The sequence below is a fragment of the Ornithodoros turicata genome, chromosome 2 (assembly GCF_037126465.1).
Source record: "Ornithodoros turicata isolate Travis chromosome 2, ASM3712646v1, whole genome shotgun sequence".
Classification (NCBI taxonomy): domain Eukaryota; kingdom Metazoa; phylum Arthropoda; class Arachnida; order Ixodida; family Argasidae; genus Ornithodoros; species Ornithodoros turicata.
This window is the reverse complement of record NC_088202.1, coordinates 90,275,657-90,292,538: the sequence shown is the minus strand read 5'-3', so window position 1 is coordinate 90,292,538 and position 16,882 is coordinate 90,275,657. Positions and strand designations below refer to the sequence as shown.

The 16,882-nt window shown below is 45.2% G+C and overlaps 1 protein-coding gene and 1 long non-coding RNA gene across 6 annotated transcripts in view; one reads left to right on the top strand and one right to left on the bottom strand.

The window, feature by feature from the left end:
• Positions 1-541: 541 nt before the first annotated feature.
• On the top strand, positions 542-3,862 carry LOC135385751 (uncharacterized). Its single transcript, XR_010420489.1, has 3 exons — positions 542-1,005; positions 2,249-2,326; positions 2,618-3,862. It is a non-coding gene; the product is annotated as an uncharacterized LOC135385751 (long non-coding RNA).
• The window catches only part of LOC135385750 (uncharacterized), a 41,445-nt gene continuing 27,423 nt past the window's right edge, over positions 2,861-16,882 (bottom strand). For all 5 annotated transcript variants that reach the window (XM_064615239.1, XM_064615242.1, XM_064615241.1 and 2 more), the window contains 3 exons: positions 12,310-12,497; positions 7,488-7,736; positions 2,861-3,329 (listed from right to left, as the gene is read on the bottom strand). In XM_064615239.1, the coding sequence (XP_064471309.1) occupies positions 2,896-3,329; positions 7,488-7,736; positions 12,310-12,497 (871 nt within the window). In that variant the 3' untranslated portion in view covers positions 2,861-2,895. The remainder of the gene's footprint in view (positions 3,330-7,487; positions 7,737-12,309; positions 12,498-16,882) is intronic.

The window sequence follows — 16,882 nt, the reverse complement described above, 5'->3', positions numbered from 1 at the left end:
GTTCAATAGCACCTTTATTCTTTCTATTTACATTGCAACTTTCACATGCATAACCGTATATCTGATACTTTTTTTTTTCATCTTGCAGCCACTGAGCTCCAGTTCCCAGTAGCAGTCCTTGCCAGAGGCAGTCCGACATTATCAAGGTTCTTCAAGCAAATTCTGGAGCAATATTAATGTCATCCTGTGTACGTCTTGCTTGCATAACCGTATGTTGCACAATAAAATACTTCATGTGACAAACAACCAAAGCTCTGTCGTATTCCTGTAACTCCCACTGCATCCCGACAAACGCGATACGCGAACCAAAAAAACAGTGCATGGAAGAAAAAAAGGAACAACAAAAGAAGACGGGAAGCAGAGCAGAGAGGAGGAAAGTAGTGAGAGAGAAACGGATGACACGTCATTCGCGACATAATCAAAAATAAAAAAAAATAGGGTGGCTAGTCCTCAGTCATTGGTCGAGCTCCGGAGGTCACGTGAGTTTTCAGCTACAATAGATTTCTACTACAGCTTCGCGCCCCTGCTTGTACCCTGCCACCAAATTGCTGGCGTCTTCGGCCAGGATCTAACCCACAACACTGGGATCAGTACGCGAAAACAGTGGCAATTCGCAAAGAGGAAAAGCAAATGACGCAGAGCGACGTCTTTACGTTACTGTGACATAACAAAGTACCCAAGGTCCGAGCCGGTCATCGCAGAGTGCTTAAAAAAAGACGTGGAAGCTACAAAATGCCTATCTTAACAAGTGTTACCACACGCAAAAGCAGCAAAACCTGCACTCCGTATCAATCTACTCGTAGTCCCTCATCGCAGCTCAGTGGAGTAGCCAGTAGGGGTTTCGGGGGTTCAAACCCCTGCCCCCAAATTGTACCTTAGGGAGCAGGAAAGCAAGGGTGAAACCCTCTCACATCTGTAAAGTTCCCGCAGAACCCCTCCCAAAATATTTTTATGGCTGAGCTACTGTTGCATCTACATCAATTGTTAGGATCTCATCCGTGAAACGTATCCTTTCTGCTTAACTGCATCCAAGCTGATGTCCTCTGATGATAAGTTAAACTGTGCCATGCATAGAAACTGTAAATACTTCTATATAACCAAACCAAAATTTGGGTCCCTGCAAAAGGGAAGGAATGTTCCAGAATTCCCGCCACATTTGATCTCTACTAGACAGTTTACGAGGGCTGTGCAAATACTAATTCTAAAACCGAAGTGAATACAAAGCGAATAGTTATGAGACCCAAGCAAATAGTTATATACGTATTGATCCGAACACATATGCTGCACATGTACAACATTCAGTTTGTTTTATGCCCTTTCTTGTGGCAGTTTTGGGCATACGAGTGCAGCTTCGTAACTATTCTAATATATTCAGTTCAGAGAAGACATTGCTTTGATATTCAGTTATGAATTTGAGTAGAATATACAACGACAGTATTCAAAAAATCTGAATTTGCACAGCCCTAGACAAGACCATATTTGTTCCTTTCAAGGACAAGAATGGCATATCAACCTGACACACAGCTCCTGCACATTACAGTAACCACTGTATCAGTCAAAGATCAACAATGCTATATAGTGTTCTAGTGGATAATGCAATTCAAGAACCCAATATGCGCTGCATCTTCTTGCACATTCAAGGAAGAATAATGAATGTCGGCACAGTTACCCCTGAAGTCTGCCCAGGACACGTACTACCACCCCGGTCCCCCATTCGCTTCTGCTGTTCTCTCTCCATCTGTCCACATCTGTTTGCCACTCGTAACCACGGTTGCTTCGTGGCGCTCACACTGAATTAAAAAAAGAACAAGAAAGAACAACACAATAAAGTTGTTGCTGCTTTGTACGTTCAAAGAATACTTATGAAACATGGCAGTCAACGAAAAAGCAGACAACTGTGGAGTTTAAACCATGCATCTCTCGATTACCGGTCAGGTGCCTTGACCAATTCGACCACGCTGGCGTCGGCTTTTCGACGACTTGCCTTGGAGCATCACCTAGCGTATTGTGTAGGAATAGACGCTATACGTATTCTAAGCAAATTCAGTTGTTTCTCTGGTGCCCAACTGAGTATGCCGTACAAAATGCAGTTTAAACACATTTCTTTTAGCATTTGAGTTGTGTGGCTACATATTACATTTCTGCAATATTTGCTGTGCACTGTAAAATCATAGTAGCTGCACGAGAAAGGCTGTGCATTTTCTGTACGATTGAGAAATCGGCTGTTGATTCTTGACGAGTTTAAAAGCTGCGACACTACTGCGCTGTACTTATTATTCTACCAGAGCGGTCTCACTGGACAAAAGCTGTGCAGTGTATCAATTCAGTAAGTATTATGGCTAATGGTGCAGGTACTGAAATTGTTGACATTTTGCAGCTTCTTGGAGAAATGGCGTAGGTCACGAAAAAACATTGCGTGTGAAAGCTGTACCACTGCTGTGCTGTCAAAATTTACAAGATCAGAATTCAGCTGCAGGACACACGCTGTTACCAAGTTGTCCAAATCCACACATTTTTGTGAATCAGTCAGACTTCATAAAATACGCTGCCAAATCAGAGTACACTGCTGATTATAATACTGCATATTCTTGAAATATCTCTCGTTGCTGTCTTTCAGCATTTAAGACAACCTTGTGCCAACGTCTATTTGGAGAGACTTTTCGCCTCCATGAAGATCTGAGGAGGCCCACGTGGACCTCTCTCTCCTCGGTCCGTCTACCTATGCAGCAACTGTTACAGGAGGGCATTTCCAATGTGGCCTTTACTACCTGCACAACCAATTCTCTGCCTCTACCCACCTTTCCAAATGGCTGTCTCAAACGGAACATGTTTCACACGTTGTACAAGAGTGCAGGCAAACTGGAAAATATATCACAACTTTATTCTGTAGAAAAATTATGCCGTGCTATCTAGAATTATGCATGGCTCTAATATAGGCCATGATTTTTCTTGTTCAAACCGAGGCCGCTCCAAGGATGTGACCTCGTACTCTGTGGCTCTCAGTTCAGACTCCAGAGTGGGTGCATCGACTGAAGAACAACTGGATGTAGTCTCTGAAATGCTCTCAGGCTGGAGGGATGGCGGATCCCCGACACCCATGGGCTCGACGCTTTCCACACCTTTTGTGTCCAAAGTTGCAGTTGGAGCAGCTGTCGGAGAGACATCCCGCTTCTCTCTGGCACACATGGGTCTCACAAAGCGGCTGGTACGCCATGGATTCTCTTCCTTTCTTAAATCTGAATCACACTCTTCAAATGTAGACAGGGAAGAGGGTCTTCGCATTAACCCAAGCAGGTTTAACAGGCTGGGTCCCTCAGGCTCTTCTTCATCTAAAGCAAAATTTGAAGTGTTTCATCACTAAGCCTGAAACATAATCTTTCATACAGAGTGATCCAAAGAGAAGGTGAACACTACAACAAGAATCTAAGTCCTGATGTCGAAAATCAAAAGTTTATGAGACAGTTCCTATAGTGTCATTACAAACCAATCTAAGAGGGAAAATTCAAGACAAAATTCAAGAGCTATTAACAATCAGCTTTCCAATTAGCTGAATCAGATAAAAACACCAGACAGCAGTTTGCTAATGAAGCTGCTGCAGTGCTCCTGCATTATCTAAATTTTCTCAGAGTACAGTGCCAGTAGCAGTATTGAATTAGGCACATTGTATCACTGTAAAGCCCTTTAATTTTGCAGCCCCAATTTTTCATGAATTGGACACGGGGCACATATTTGCCGCCACAAAATTTCTCAAAAGCTTTTTTCTAATATTCATGGCCTGCTTGGCTCACTTGTAATATGCCTGATATTGCTTACTGGTGGCCTGTACAACCAAATGTCAAAATAAAGTTTGCTATTGCAGCATTGTTTTTGAAGCACAAATTCTTGCTCTAAATTTTTGCATGCTCTTAAAATTTGCAGAAATTAGGGGCTTGAGAATATTAGGGGTCTTACGGCATCAAAGAACTGATGTGCCCTTGGGCATGGTCTTATCCTTTTTTTTAAGTGATAGAAGAGGCTTCATAGTCCACAGGCTTCCACAAGCTTCCACAAGTTATGAGGTGTTATTCTAAAAACTTCATCATGAATAATTGGTCTCGACACATGTTAGAAACATAATATTTACGACGTACTAATCTGCGCAGATTTCGTGATGGCAAATTGCCTGCAGTAGATATTGTGCTTGCAAATAAAGTGGCACCTATCCTGAGCAAAATACAGTAGAATCTCGATGGATGATACGAATTACGGGATGATACAAATTATTTTCTGGTTCAGGCAGGAATGCCTATTCTTCCCATGTATTACAGTCCGGATGATACGAACGCGTTATCTTGCCTTTACGGATGATACGAGCGAGCCGAGGAGGCGACAGAGGTCGTTCCTCCGAGACGCAAGAGTGTGCCAGTCATGCTTCTTTCTCCTCCTTTTGAGGACGGAGGGAGATCCTCACCATCCTTACCATGAACTCCCTTACATCATGTTATGCAATGCAAGCAATGACTCTCCCTTTGGTGGTGGTGGAGAAGGAGATCTAAGATCAAAGGGATTACACTGCACGGCACCTTATCACCTTGTCTCTGCTATGACCTTTTTAACCCCCTCGCAACAATAAACCGCGAGGCTATGTGACATTGCACCTGCTTAGAAAAATAGCGTCCAGAACACGTGAAGGGAACACAGCAGGACATGTGGCAATATTACGCGTCCCCATTCCATAAGTCAGCTTCACCTAACGCCTGCATTCTTTAGGCGAAGCTCGCTTTACGACACTGTCTCGAACTCATAGGTGGAAAGCACGTGCTGAGCCTTTTGAAACATCTCGCGAATTTTGGCAGCATTGGCCAAAAACGAAGACACAAAAGTGTTATGACTGACCTCTTGCACTGACAGCAATGAAAAATGAACAGTCACTGTCTATTTTCTTGCCTCAATTTTTATTTTGGTTTAATTCTTTTGATGTGAATTTCGTACGAATGTTTGTTTTTTTCTTTTTTTGAGTATTTTTCCTACCAAGCTAGGGGTGCGCAAGTTTACAGTATTCAGGCATCGAGTTCCTACGAATAAGGTCCGAGGTTTTCGAGATATATTTTTTGCCAAATTTGGGGGTTAAACATCGGGTGGAAAACAGCAGCAGCCAATTCGGGTGAATTCAGGTGGAATTATATGATACATGTAAAAATCAGGTCTGTCAGGCTTGTTATACATATCACAAATGTAAAAAGAAAACAGCTTCCAAACTATGTAGCAAGACTGTCTGCGACAAAAAGAGGACAGTGTTAAAAGGCCTATGGCAATTCAAACCTGCACTGAATGAAATAGAAATACAAAAATCAGCATCGTAACGTAAACCTGCACTGCACATGGATTGAAGTACTAACTTCACTTCACGTGACGATGTTGCAGGTCTTCACGCGAGAAACGCTTTCGTTTTCGTTTCCGCGTCGAAGTAGGAGCGAAGTGCGTTGGAGTTCCGTTATGTTTGGCGGTTCATCGGCAACTCCTTTGTTTTCAGAACTGTCTTAAAGCTCAGCTCCGCCGATTTTCGACTGCGACAGAATGGAGCCATGCTTGGGCTGTGTGTTCGTTTCCGCACAGGGAGCATACATGTGAAAAATTTTCGCCCATTTGTTTGTAGTTTTTAAGAAAACAATTTTTTAAATTTCCCTGGCACGGCGGTCCTGTGGTCGGCAAACCCTGACCAATCCCGGCTTCGTCCTGGCTTAGCCGCGCTCGTGGCTTGGCTAACGCCAAATCGTCGATGCGATGGCGGAGATCTATGGGCGAAGGTGAATGTTTTGGGTGTGTTCCGTGATAATTGCTGTCGTTAATAGCCTCAAAGATAGTTTTGCCGGTCTTCTTTAACAAGCCTTACAGGATGGCCTCGTTGTGCAACGACGGCCGTCGTGAGCGGACATTCTGTGCCCGCACTGTGCTTCATGCTACCAACAAGACCTAACACCTAACGTGTGACATACTCGTACGCATTCTCAATAGCTTTGCCAGCGCACTATGCGCAGACTTGCTGCGCGTGCAGAAAGCACCACCAAAGCTATTGAGAACGAGAACGAGTACGTGCTCGAAGACGAAGTATTTCTTATAAGAAACATGATAAAACGGTGCGGTGGTCCCCGATAGCTCGTGACAGCTATTTCAGCACGATACAGCGGCCATGACGGAGTGTAAACACAAACTGGTTGCCAGGCAGAGCTGGCTAGGTGTGGCTATCCAATCCGCGCAGTTCCAAGTATGACGTCACAAGTGGAACCGCCGCCCGGTAGTTTTTCTCAAATTTCTCACGAAGGAGTATGGAAATTTGGAAAGCAATGTGCGTTTATGAATGAAGTTGGGACCACGGTTCTGAATATCACAACGTCTTCATACTTTCGGAACAGCAGCGGAGCTGCACTTTAAGTTAAGTTGTTGCTCAGTTGCGTGGTGCTGGGCGTTGTTTCGGCCATGGGGCGGTACAGCCATCCCGAATGGGTGCGACAGACACAGAACTGCCGGAAGCCACGTGCGCTGCAATGTGTTCCCGACAATTCCACGAAGCGTGCGTGCTAGACAGAGATTGTACGCCAGAATCTGTCAACTAGTGATATTCATGTGCGAACGCTCGTGCTCGACGAATGTGGCAACACTGGTGCCCGTCACTTGCTCTGTCCGCATACCATGTGTTTCGGGTGGTCGTCAGCAGGTGTTTCTTCGCCGCGCGTACAATGCCATGACGCTGCGGAAACGTCCCATGCATTTCGCCCTCACGGCTGTGGCGGTTACACCTCCTTCCGTCGGTAATCCCTCCCTCTCTCCCACTATCGCAATCGTGCGCCGTGGTTCTGCGCCTCGTGACAAAAAGACCCCCGGTTCGGGGAGAAATCTGGTTTTACGCGGATCACTAAACGTGCGATTTAGGAGGTAAATTCGGGGAAGAATTGAGTAAAACCCGAAAACCTCAGACCCTAGCTATGAATAGGGAGTGACTTTTTCGGGGTAAATGCCTTTCTCAGATTCGGGGGGTAAAAATCTGGCGCTATTTTTAAATCTGTAATTCGGGAGAAATCAGGCAATAATTGTGCCTTCGGGTGTTATCAGGTGTTTTTGTTTCTCCTCTTGTTTATTAAGTCCTTTCCTAATCTCCCTTTTTTTTTTTCTCCTTTTTTTTTTTTTTCGGGATCGTGATCTTCCAGCGGTAATCCCCGAAGGCATAGACAGTGTTGACACACATGGGTGTATTGCTGGGAACATAAGTGACCCATTCTTACATGTGTTACACGTGGTGACCTTTGTTCGTCTTCTGTGGAAACGTCACTTGAGGATTGCATGGTGACTGGAATTCGGGGACAAATCGGGTTTAACCTGAATTGGTCGGAGGTCAGTTCGGGGGGGAATAACCGGGTGGAATCGGGTTTAACCCGAAAAAGACACTCCCTACCTATGAACCACACCACACTGCTCACACCAAATTTCGCTGCACAAAGTCAAATACCTACCCAACTCAAGAAACGGAGAAGGCAGAGGATGTACAGGAACTGGAGCGTGCATGTCGCTTGCAAGGTCAGTTGGAACACTTGAAGAGAACACCTCAGAGAAAGGTTCATTGAGGCCTGCACTCTCAAAGTCTAGGGAAGGAGCAGGAGATGATGAGCTTTCCATTGAACATGTCGAGTTTCTGTGTATTGGAGCTGGATCTGAGACCTCAACCCTGGCTGTTTCCTCTTCACACTGCAGCATGTGGGAGACTGGAAGCACGATCATCGATGTCAGTAATGTCAGGTGAGAATTTTATGGAATTATTTGTACCCAGCTCTGAAACAGCAACCCCATTTTTTTGTGCAAGTCACTAATTTTATAGTCTTCTGAATTCACTGGAACTTCAAACTTACAACACAATGGCACTGATAACAAGATCAACAATGATAGCAGCAAAGAATAAAACAGTAACATTTATGGTGAAGCAAAGGTGAACAATTAAATGGGAACTTTGGGGTAAACAACATTTCTAAGTGAAGTGGATGCTGCTTGAATGGACATTCCTTCTGCGTGGGAAACTCTTGAAAAGGTGGTGTGCAATTGTTCATGATTAAAGTAGCACAGAAATCATTTTTAATGCCCTGTTCTTTCCTGTAAAACTGTTAAGTAGGCCAGTAAGATGCATCATGAGAAGTTATTCACACCACAGAGTCATAATTATCGCAGAAAGTGAATTTAAAGTACGCCACAAAAAGTGACCGTGCGCTACAGTAGTGGAGAGCAGTACCAGCTTGTGATCTGCCTGTGACCTCACGCTGACGCTACAGGGTCCACGGTCGGCGATTGGTTCACAGAAATGTCTACTACTTAGCTGTCATCTGCTACTCGGCTATTCGGGACTCTGAAAAGCAACTGCTCCTGGCTTGGTCATGATTCGGCTGCTCCTTCTATCCCCAAAACCCCAATCGACGAAGGGTAGATGAAACTCCCCATCCATCATTTCAAAAATAAAGTTGTTGTCTGATTGCTCATTTTATCTATCGCGCAATCTTTGGTGACAATGACGTAAACGAAAAGCTTGATGAAAAAAAAAAAAAAAAAAACGTTTTAGGGTTCTTACTATGACTTGGCCAATTCACTAGCATTTTATGCCCGGAATACACCTTCACCCGGACACCGAACACAAACCTTGAATTTCCAAACTGTTCGGGTGAAACCTGGACAGGTGGCAACACTAGTGGGCCTGCCCTTGCTCCACCGTAACTGATTGTAAAAAAGAGGCAGAGGAGTAGGTCCTAATTGCTATCTTCGCAGAGAACTGGAAACATAGATCGCTATCTTCGGAATAACTTTGGGATGTGTGGTCTCGCTTTTTGCCACGTGACGAACGCAGGAAACTGTGAACGGAGACTGCTATCTTCGAGAGAACCACGCGACGCGTGCTTTCGCTTTTCACCACGTGAATGCGACCAAAGTGCGGGCGCTGCGCCATCTCGCACGGTCGTCCCCGATTCTAACACGCACCCCTTATTTTCACAAAAAAAGTCCAAAAAATAGTGTGCATTAGATTCGACTAAATACGGTATGTCACTTCATGTGCACTGCTGTGTTTTGAAAGTGACTTGCTTACCTGCCATTGGTTACGTTAACAAGAAATGTTCTGATGCAGCAAATCTCACTAGCAGGTACCAGAGAACAACATTATATTGTTTTACCGGTTGCGCTATTTCTTTAGAGAGATACAAGTCTGCAATGGAGCACGCACATCCGGAGTGCAACTTCCCGACGCACGAAGTGAAGCGATGGTTGCGGGGTGGTGCCGAGAGAAGAAAGAGTTCGGTACCATTTTGATTGCAACTTCGACTATCCTTTCGTTTGCTGACCAAGAGTGAGGGAGGCTCCACCTCCTGGATGCCGGCCAATAGGAGGACGCAGAGGGCAGGCACTTCCCAAGCCTCTGCTCTTGCCTAAGAGATGGCTCAGCATTAGCGTTGTTTTGCGTGTTGCAAGGCTTCTACCTTGGCTCACCAATCTAACCAACTGCTGAACGAGGTTTAGATAGGAGTGTAGCTACCGTTATTTCGCCTGCCGCAAGGCTTCTGCCACGGTGCCCCAATCTAACCAATAGCTTTGCCGTCAGTCAACATGGGAAAGAGGCCAAGCGGGAGTTGCGCGCAGGGAAGGGTAACGGACGTATTTTCGTTACCGTTTCCATTTTCGTTACTGTTATCCGTTTCCGATACCAGCTTTTCAATTTCGTTTCCGTTACGTTTCCGTTACTGTTTCCGATAATGGAACGGTTGTTACAGAGCTGCAGGAGGACAACCCGTCCGGCTTTGTCAGCACCCTGTTTTGCCCAAGTGCTGCTTCGGTGTCACACGTACACACTATACAAGTAATTTTACATTGTTGGGATGCACACATCTTGCAAGTTTTTTTTTAAAGAAATGTAGGAACATCTCTTCAGTCTTCAGTCACTCTTCTGTCTTCAGTCACTCCGAGTCCAGCGTCCCAAGATGGGCGTAACCGTCATCCAATGTTGCATTCATAGGCGGACGCTCTCAGTAGTAAACAATACTGCCATAGCCACAGTGAAATGAAAAAAGTAAAAAACAAATCAAATAAAACAATTGTAGACTGTCATCCTCGTGCTATGGAGGGGTAGAATGCGTAGAGTCTATGTTGTGTAAGTCTCATGTGTTGATGTCATGGAATTATGAGGACTGGGACGAGTACAGTCAAACTCCTTTATAGCGAACACCTTTTTAACGAAAATACCACTACAGCAAATTTTTTTGCGGTCCCGCTGGAACCCTATAGGTCCAGTAAGAGACATCCTTTTTAACGAAAATACCTTTACTGCAAATTTTTTTTGCTGTCCCCTGAGTTTCGTTGTAAAGGAGTTTGACTGTATAGGTAAGTGAGGGATGCACCCTTAGATCGAATATTGTGCTTTTCTCCATGCTGTTATGTAATATTTAGAGCATTACGGGAATGGAGTCATGAAAATACAAAAATAAAATGAGAAGTAATTGAAATATCATCGCACAACAGGAATAGCCATTACCCGATCTATAATTTTCGTTTACGTCTCTGTTTCCGGTAATGAAGGACCGTGGTATGAGTTTCCGTTTCCGTTATCGTTATCTTCAATTTCGGTAATGTACCGTTTGTTTCCGTTACCATTACCTTTACCGTTCCCTGGTTGCACGTATGCCAGTTAACAGACGGCGAAGCCATTGGTTAGATCGGTGCGCCATGGCAGAAGCATTGCGGCAGGCGAAACAGCGGCACCTGCTGGTTAACGAACGGCGAAGCAGTTGGTTAGATTGGTACACCATGGCAGAAGCCTTGCGGCAGGCGAAACAGTGGCAGCTGCTGGTTAACGGACGGCGAAGCAGTTGGTTAGATTGGTGCGCCATAGCAGAAGCCTTGCGGCAGGCGAAACAGTGGCAGCTGCTGGTTAACAGACGGCGAAGCAGTTGGTTAGATCGGTGCGCCATAGCAGAAGCCTTGCGGCAGGCGAAACAGTGGCAGCTGCTGGTTAACGGACGGCAAAGCAGTTGGTTAGATTGGTGCGCCATGACAGAAGCCTTGCGACACGCGAAACAGTGGTAACTGCTCGTTAACGGACGGCGAAGCATTTGGTTAGATTGGCGTGTGATGGCAGAAGCCTTGCAACACACGAAACAACTGTAATGCTGCTCCATCTCCCAGGCAAGAGCAGAGGCTTGAGAAGTGCCTGCCCTCCGCGTCCTCATACTGGCCCGCATCCAGGAGGCGGAGCCTCCCTTGCTCTTGGTCAGCAAAAGCAAGGATTGTCGTAACTTTGTAACTGAACAGAAATTTTGAGTAATAACACCCACTACGAAATGAATGCAGCGTTTAACGTAATTTAAAATGAACTTGTGGTGGGCATTTTACTGCCTCTTTAAAGTAGCACAGAAGTCGTTTTTAACACCCTGTTTTCTTCCTATAAAACTGTTAAGTAGGCCTGTAAGATGCACCATGAGAAGTAATTCACACCACAAAGTCCTAATTATAGCAGAAATTGAATTTAAAGTATGCCACAAAAAGCGACCGTGCGCAACAGCTGTGGAGAGCAGCACCAGCCTTTGATCTACCTGGGACCTAGCACTGACGCTACAGGGGACACGCTCGGTGATTGGTCCAGAGGAATGTTGTCTGCTACTCCACTGTCGTCTGCTACTCGGCTGTTCGGGGTTCTGAAAAAGTATTGCTCCTGACTCGGTCATTATTCGGCTGCTCCTTCTATGCCCAATTCTCTGCGAGAATTGGAAAAACTGTTTTACAGCGGCAAAGGGACAAGGCGCTGACCCCCACCGACCGGCGAACCAGAACGAGTTTCCCCTGTAACGTTATCAGTGACGTGGCATCATACCTTCTCCTCCTCGTTACACCCAGAGGGGCGAGTTAAGGGTGAACGCGCTGAGCCATGGTTATGTGAGTTTTTTTCTGGGAAACAAATTGCAAACACCAAAAACTTTCGTGCTAGTTGGTAAAATGACACACACACTTTCATCAGACGTCTTAATCTGAAAATCTTTTTGATGGCCCTCTGTACTCCTTTAATGTATTGCCACCAGTGGGCAGTGGACATGCTCTGGTTTGAGTTCTGGTTTTGTGTCTTATATGCTCAAGAACGGCAGGTGTATGCACTAAATGGTTGAAGACTGAGAGTCTTGCCTCATTCTTCCCGTCATTCCAGAACAGAATCAAGTCGTGCTGCACATTATCAATATTACATTCAGGTGCATCACCAATGTATTGGTCCTGCATGCACAGTTTTGACTTCTCTACCATTAGATAAGTATTACTTGCCCAGAATATTTCCGTCAGCACTATGATATCCACAAGGACAAGATCCGGGTTTCAGGAGGGTGACGGGCCTGAGGTGATTGCTGAGAGAGCAGTGCCTTTTCTTTGACGAATGACGGCAAAACGCATGTTCAGCGAAGGCTTTTGTGCAATAGGTGGAATATCTGCAGAGGCTGCAGCTTACCCAGCGGCTGCAAAGAAAAATATGACTTTATTGCTAAAGGGCCACTGGCTGATAGTGAAGCGTACCTCTTTCCCTAAACAGAATAAGCTATTGTGATTGGAGAAACAACCTCCACAGAACAGAAGAAGTGAGAATAACTCAAATTACTATCTCTAGACAGTGAGATATCCATCTAAGGGTATCTGATCGAACTGCCTTCCTTGACATGTTCTGCCATCTCGCGCATATTGTCACAACTAAAATTATATCGGAACGAATGCAGAGCACTGCAAAAGCCACATCCTCTAGGTTCACCTAGTTTGAGCCTTGCTAAAAATACCACACAGGCTACACAATTAAGTACAGGGTGGCCAAGGATAAATGTTACAGTGTTTCCATGCTTCCTGCAATGTATGTACACTTTGTGATGCTGGAAGTTTGAGAAATGATGAGTTTTCTGCTTTAATGTAAGTGGTAAAAACCTGAAAGTGCATGGCTATGCCTAAAATCAAGTAGGATGGGTTAACTATCCAGCCCTGTGTACAGGTCCCGACAAAAGTTTACGGAACGTTAGCGCGAGCATTGCCAAGGACAACACCGTTCCCGTTGAAGCCAGGAATCCAGAGCTCCACGTGCCGGTTGCTCCTTTCTGTCAGATAGGACTGCGCGACCTCCTCAAGAGCGGCGGCCTGCAACGTGCGAGGCACACAGTATCAATAGAGCCTGAAGTTTTAGGGTTTAACCCGATTCTTCCCTGAATTTGCACACCGAATTGAAGGTTGCCTCTTTAGGGCGAAACCCGATTTTTACCAGGCAGATTGTACTCAATAAGACGTCTGTAGGAATGCACACTAACTTGTTTGGCAGCAAATGCAGTTACATCACCGTTTGTACCAAACCAGTACAGTTACTTTGAGTAACAGAGCCCGATTTCTCCTCGAATTTAGCGTACTGGAAGTCTTTTCACCCGAATTCGCATGAATTTGGAGCACATGTTTATTTACCCGATTTTTACCCCCCGAATTTAGAAAAACATATTTTCCGAAAACTTCAGGCTCTAAGTATCAACAGTTTCTCAGAAATCCGACATCAGGATTGCTTTCGCTAGCAGACGCTTCATGATGTGCGTCGAGACAGGGTATTTGGGAAGGTCTGCTTTTACACTGCCGAACTAAACAGAGCTCGCTGGAGGACCGTAACCTTGAGAAACCATCGGACCGTGAAGTTCAGGCGCTCGTGTCTGTTATCTTGTCTTCGACACCTGAGCCTGCAATTCAGTTTGCGAATCTGGCTAACGAATATGGCTACCACTCTACCCGCAAGACAGTGCTTTCTTGGTCCCAAGGGTGTTATATGGTAGTAGCAGCTGCAGGAGCAGCCCATGGAGTCGACATCAAAGATTCGCGTTACGTCATCAGTAACGTACCGGCTGCAGAGCATTGACGGATACGTCCATCATATATGGCTTACTGGAGGCGTGGGGAACTTGGGCCAAGCGACGTCTTTCTACAACTCTGATGCTAGTGGCTCTACTGCGAGGGCGCTTATCAAGATGCTGACGCTGTCGCACTCCCAGTACAAGATTTCTAGGGGAGTGATTGAAGCCGGAAACGTATGTTGGGACTGGTGGCGTTTTCGCAGGCACATTGGGCGTATCACCACAGCGCCGACTAGGGACTATGTTGAGGAAGGAGAAGGAAGGGGCTGAGAGCACGCACCCTGCAATTCTGTTTTGTTGTCAGTAAAACGTTTGAAGGCAGTTCGGCTCAGTCGTCTCTTCCCTTTCGTAACAGAGTTGTAGATTTCTCTCTCACCCTCTGTTAGTGTATACGCGACAAGCATGTACAGTTGCCCACCGATTTTACGGACCCCGGTTTTTCGGACATGCTCGATAATTCGGACTCGTTCGCGGAATGGCCATGGGCCCCATAGAGTTGATGTATAAGAACGTTTGCCCAACCAGCGAATCCCTCTCTTGTGGTGACGAAAAATATTGGTATCATCCGAAATCCGTATCAAAAGAACTCAACCAACTATAACATTGAGGCGAGAAAACAGACAATGATTCTTCATTTTCCATTCCTCTGAGTGGAAGGGGTCTGTCGTAACGCTTTAGAGTCTTCATTTTTGGCCAACGGCATGATTCAAAAGGCCCGGCCCGGCACTGCTGTCTGCCTGCAAGTCACGCGACAGTGTTGTAAAGCGAGCTTCACCTAAAAAACGCAGGCATTAGGTAAAGTTGACTTGCGGAATAGTGATGACGGCGGCACCTCCGTCATTGTACAGTGACGTAATATTGTTTCAGGAAGTAAAGTTGACTTTGAAGCAAAATTTGTTTTTTCGGACTGCTCTATTATTCGGACTTTTGCGCATTCCCCGCAGAGTCCAAAAAATCGGACGGCGACCCTATATTTCTGTAGCCTGCTGAAGTGCAGCCTCGGCACGAAAGTCTCGTTCACTTTAACTGCAATAAAGTGTTCCTACCTGTTTACCTTTTCTCCAGAACAATCACATTTAGCAGCACTCTGACATTATCTTTTACTACAGTCGAGCCCATTTATGACAATATTGACAGGAACGTGAAATCCCATCGTTATTTCGGGGTTATCGTTGAAAACAAGCTTTTGCAAAATCGCCGGTTGGGATCAAATCAACGAAATAGAATAGCACAAGTAGAACGATGCTGAACATGTGTACGTTCATTGAAAGCAAAAGCATTTTACCTAGCTCTAAACTGAAACACCTTCGTGTCAATTTAGAGGGGTGTTTGCGTAGATGTTTGCAGCGAAATGAACTCACAGCTTTGAGATCGACTACTTTGTCCATTGCTCGTCCCCCAGTGCCGCAGTCATTATCATTCTCACTATTGGAACTGCAATGTCCATCAGAACGCACCTCGCCCACAGATAATTCGTCGATGCGTGCTTGGGTGGCGACACCCAACTGTCTGCCAACTCACATTTTGGAAGCCACGGTACTTTGCAATGATATTTTGCACCAGTACAAAACCCTTCGAGCATGTGCAACTTCGTGCCTTTCGTCGTCAACATACATCCTTGAACCGCTGATGCCATCGTAGCACGTAGCAAACCAGAAAAAATAAATAAATAAATTTAAAACAAGAGGGTGAGAGAACGATGTGGAGAGGGAACAACCTCCTCTACTTCTCGCGATCCTCTTCGAAGTCGCGCGCCTTGCAACGCGCGCATCTAATCCCTGGCAGTGATGCGCGGATAAGGGCACTGCGTTCTCACTTTAATGCTCACATAGGCTAACGCTGTTGAAAATGCCACCGTAGTTTGTTTTCAACGAGGAAGTGCAATCCTGCTTTTCAATTTTCGCGGGTTTTACTGGCGGCCAGGAGAATTCTGATCGCTGTACGCGAGCAAACGCTTTCGCGACAATCGTTATATCGGTGTCTTGTTTTCAGGTACTTCAGTAGGCGAGCTCATGGGAACCACCAATTTGATTGTAATATCGGAGTTATCGTTATATCGAAGATAATAATAAACAGGCTCGACTGTACTTGTATTTTAAAGGGAGTCACTCTGAATGAGGGCTTCATGCGTTGGCAGCACATATTGGTTGCATCAGAGATGTGTCATGGCTTGATAGGGTTTACCACACGTTCACAGTCATGCTATGCCGGAAATATAAGGGGCTCATTCATATTCTAAAGTATTTTTTTACAGGCAAGCACTAAAATATATCAGGGCTGAAAATACTATGTTGTACGCATTTGCAGTCATTTCTTCAGCCACAACTCTATAAACAGCATGGGGCTGTTTATAGGGTTGCAGCTATGGGCCCGAGCATATTCGGGCACGTCCTGGCAATCTCTTTCCAAGAAACTGTTGAACACGTTCATGTGTTCAAATTACTGGCCGTTCTCTCCCATTCAAATACGCATGACTTTATCAGAACCCAAGTGTCTGTTTGAATTAACGGGGTTGCAATGTATTGCTTGTTCTAGTTCCTGGGTGGGATAGCTAGACCTCACAGGTGTATTATCACACAAATTAAAACAGAAAATGAGACTGTGTTGTGCTTGACTGTCCCAAGATAGAAATTTCTTAAAAAGCAAATTTAGGTATATTCTGTAGCTTACGTGGGGCTTAATTTCCTCATACTTAACACAATGGTGCTTCTATATTTACTATGAACCAAAGCAATGGCACAGAGGAGAGCCACAGTCTACATTCCTCAACTTAAGCATTACCAAAGAAAACTGCGAGATACTATCAAGCCATGCACTAGCTGCGTGGCAATACCCTCTTGGGAACTACACTCGAGGTACCTTAGAATAGCCATGAAAAATTTGTCGCAAAGGTTGCTTCATTAAGCAGGATATGTATTGATTTCTCACACTGTACAAATAACATGCACTCTACAGTAACTACTACAATACAAGTT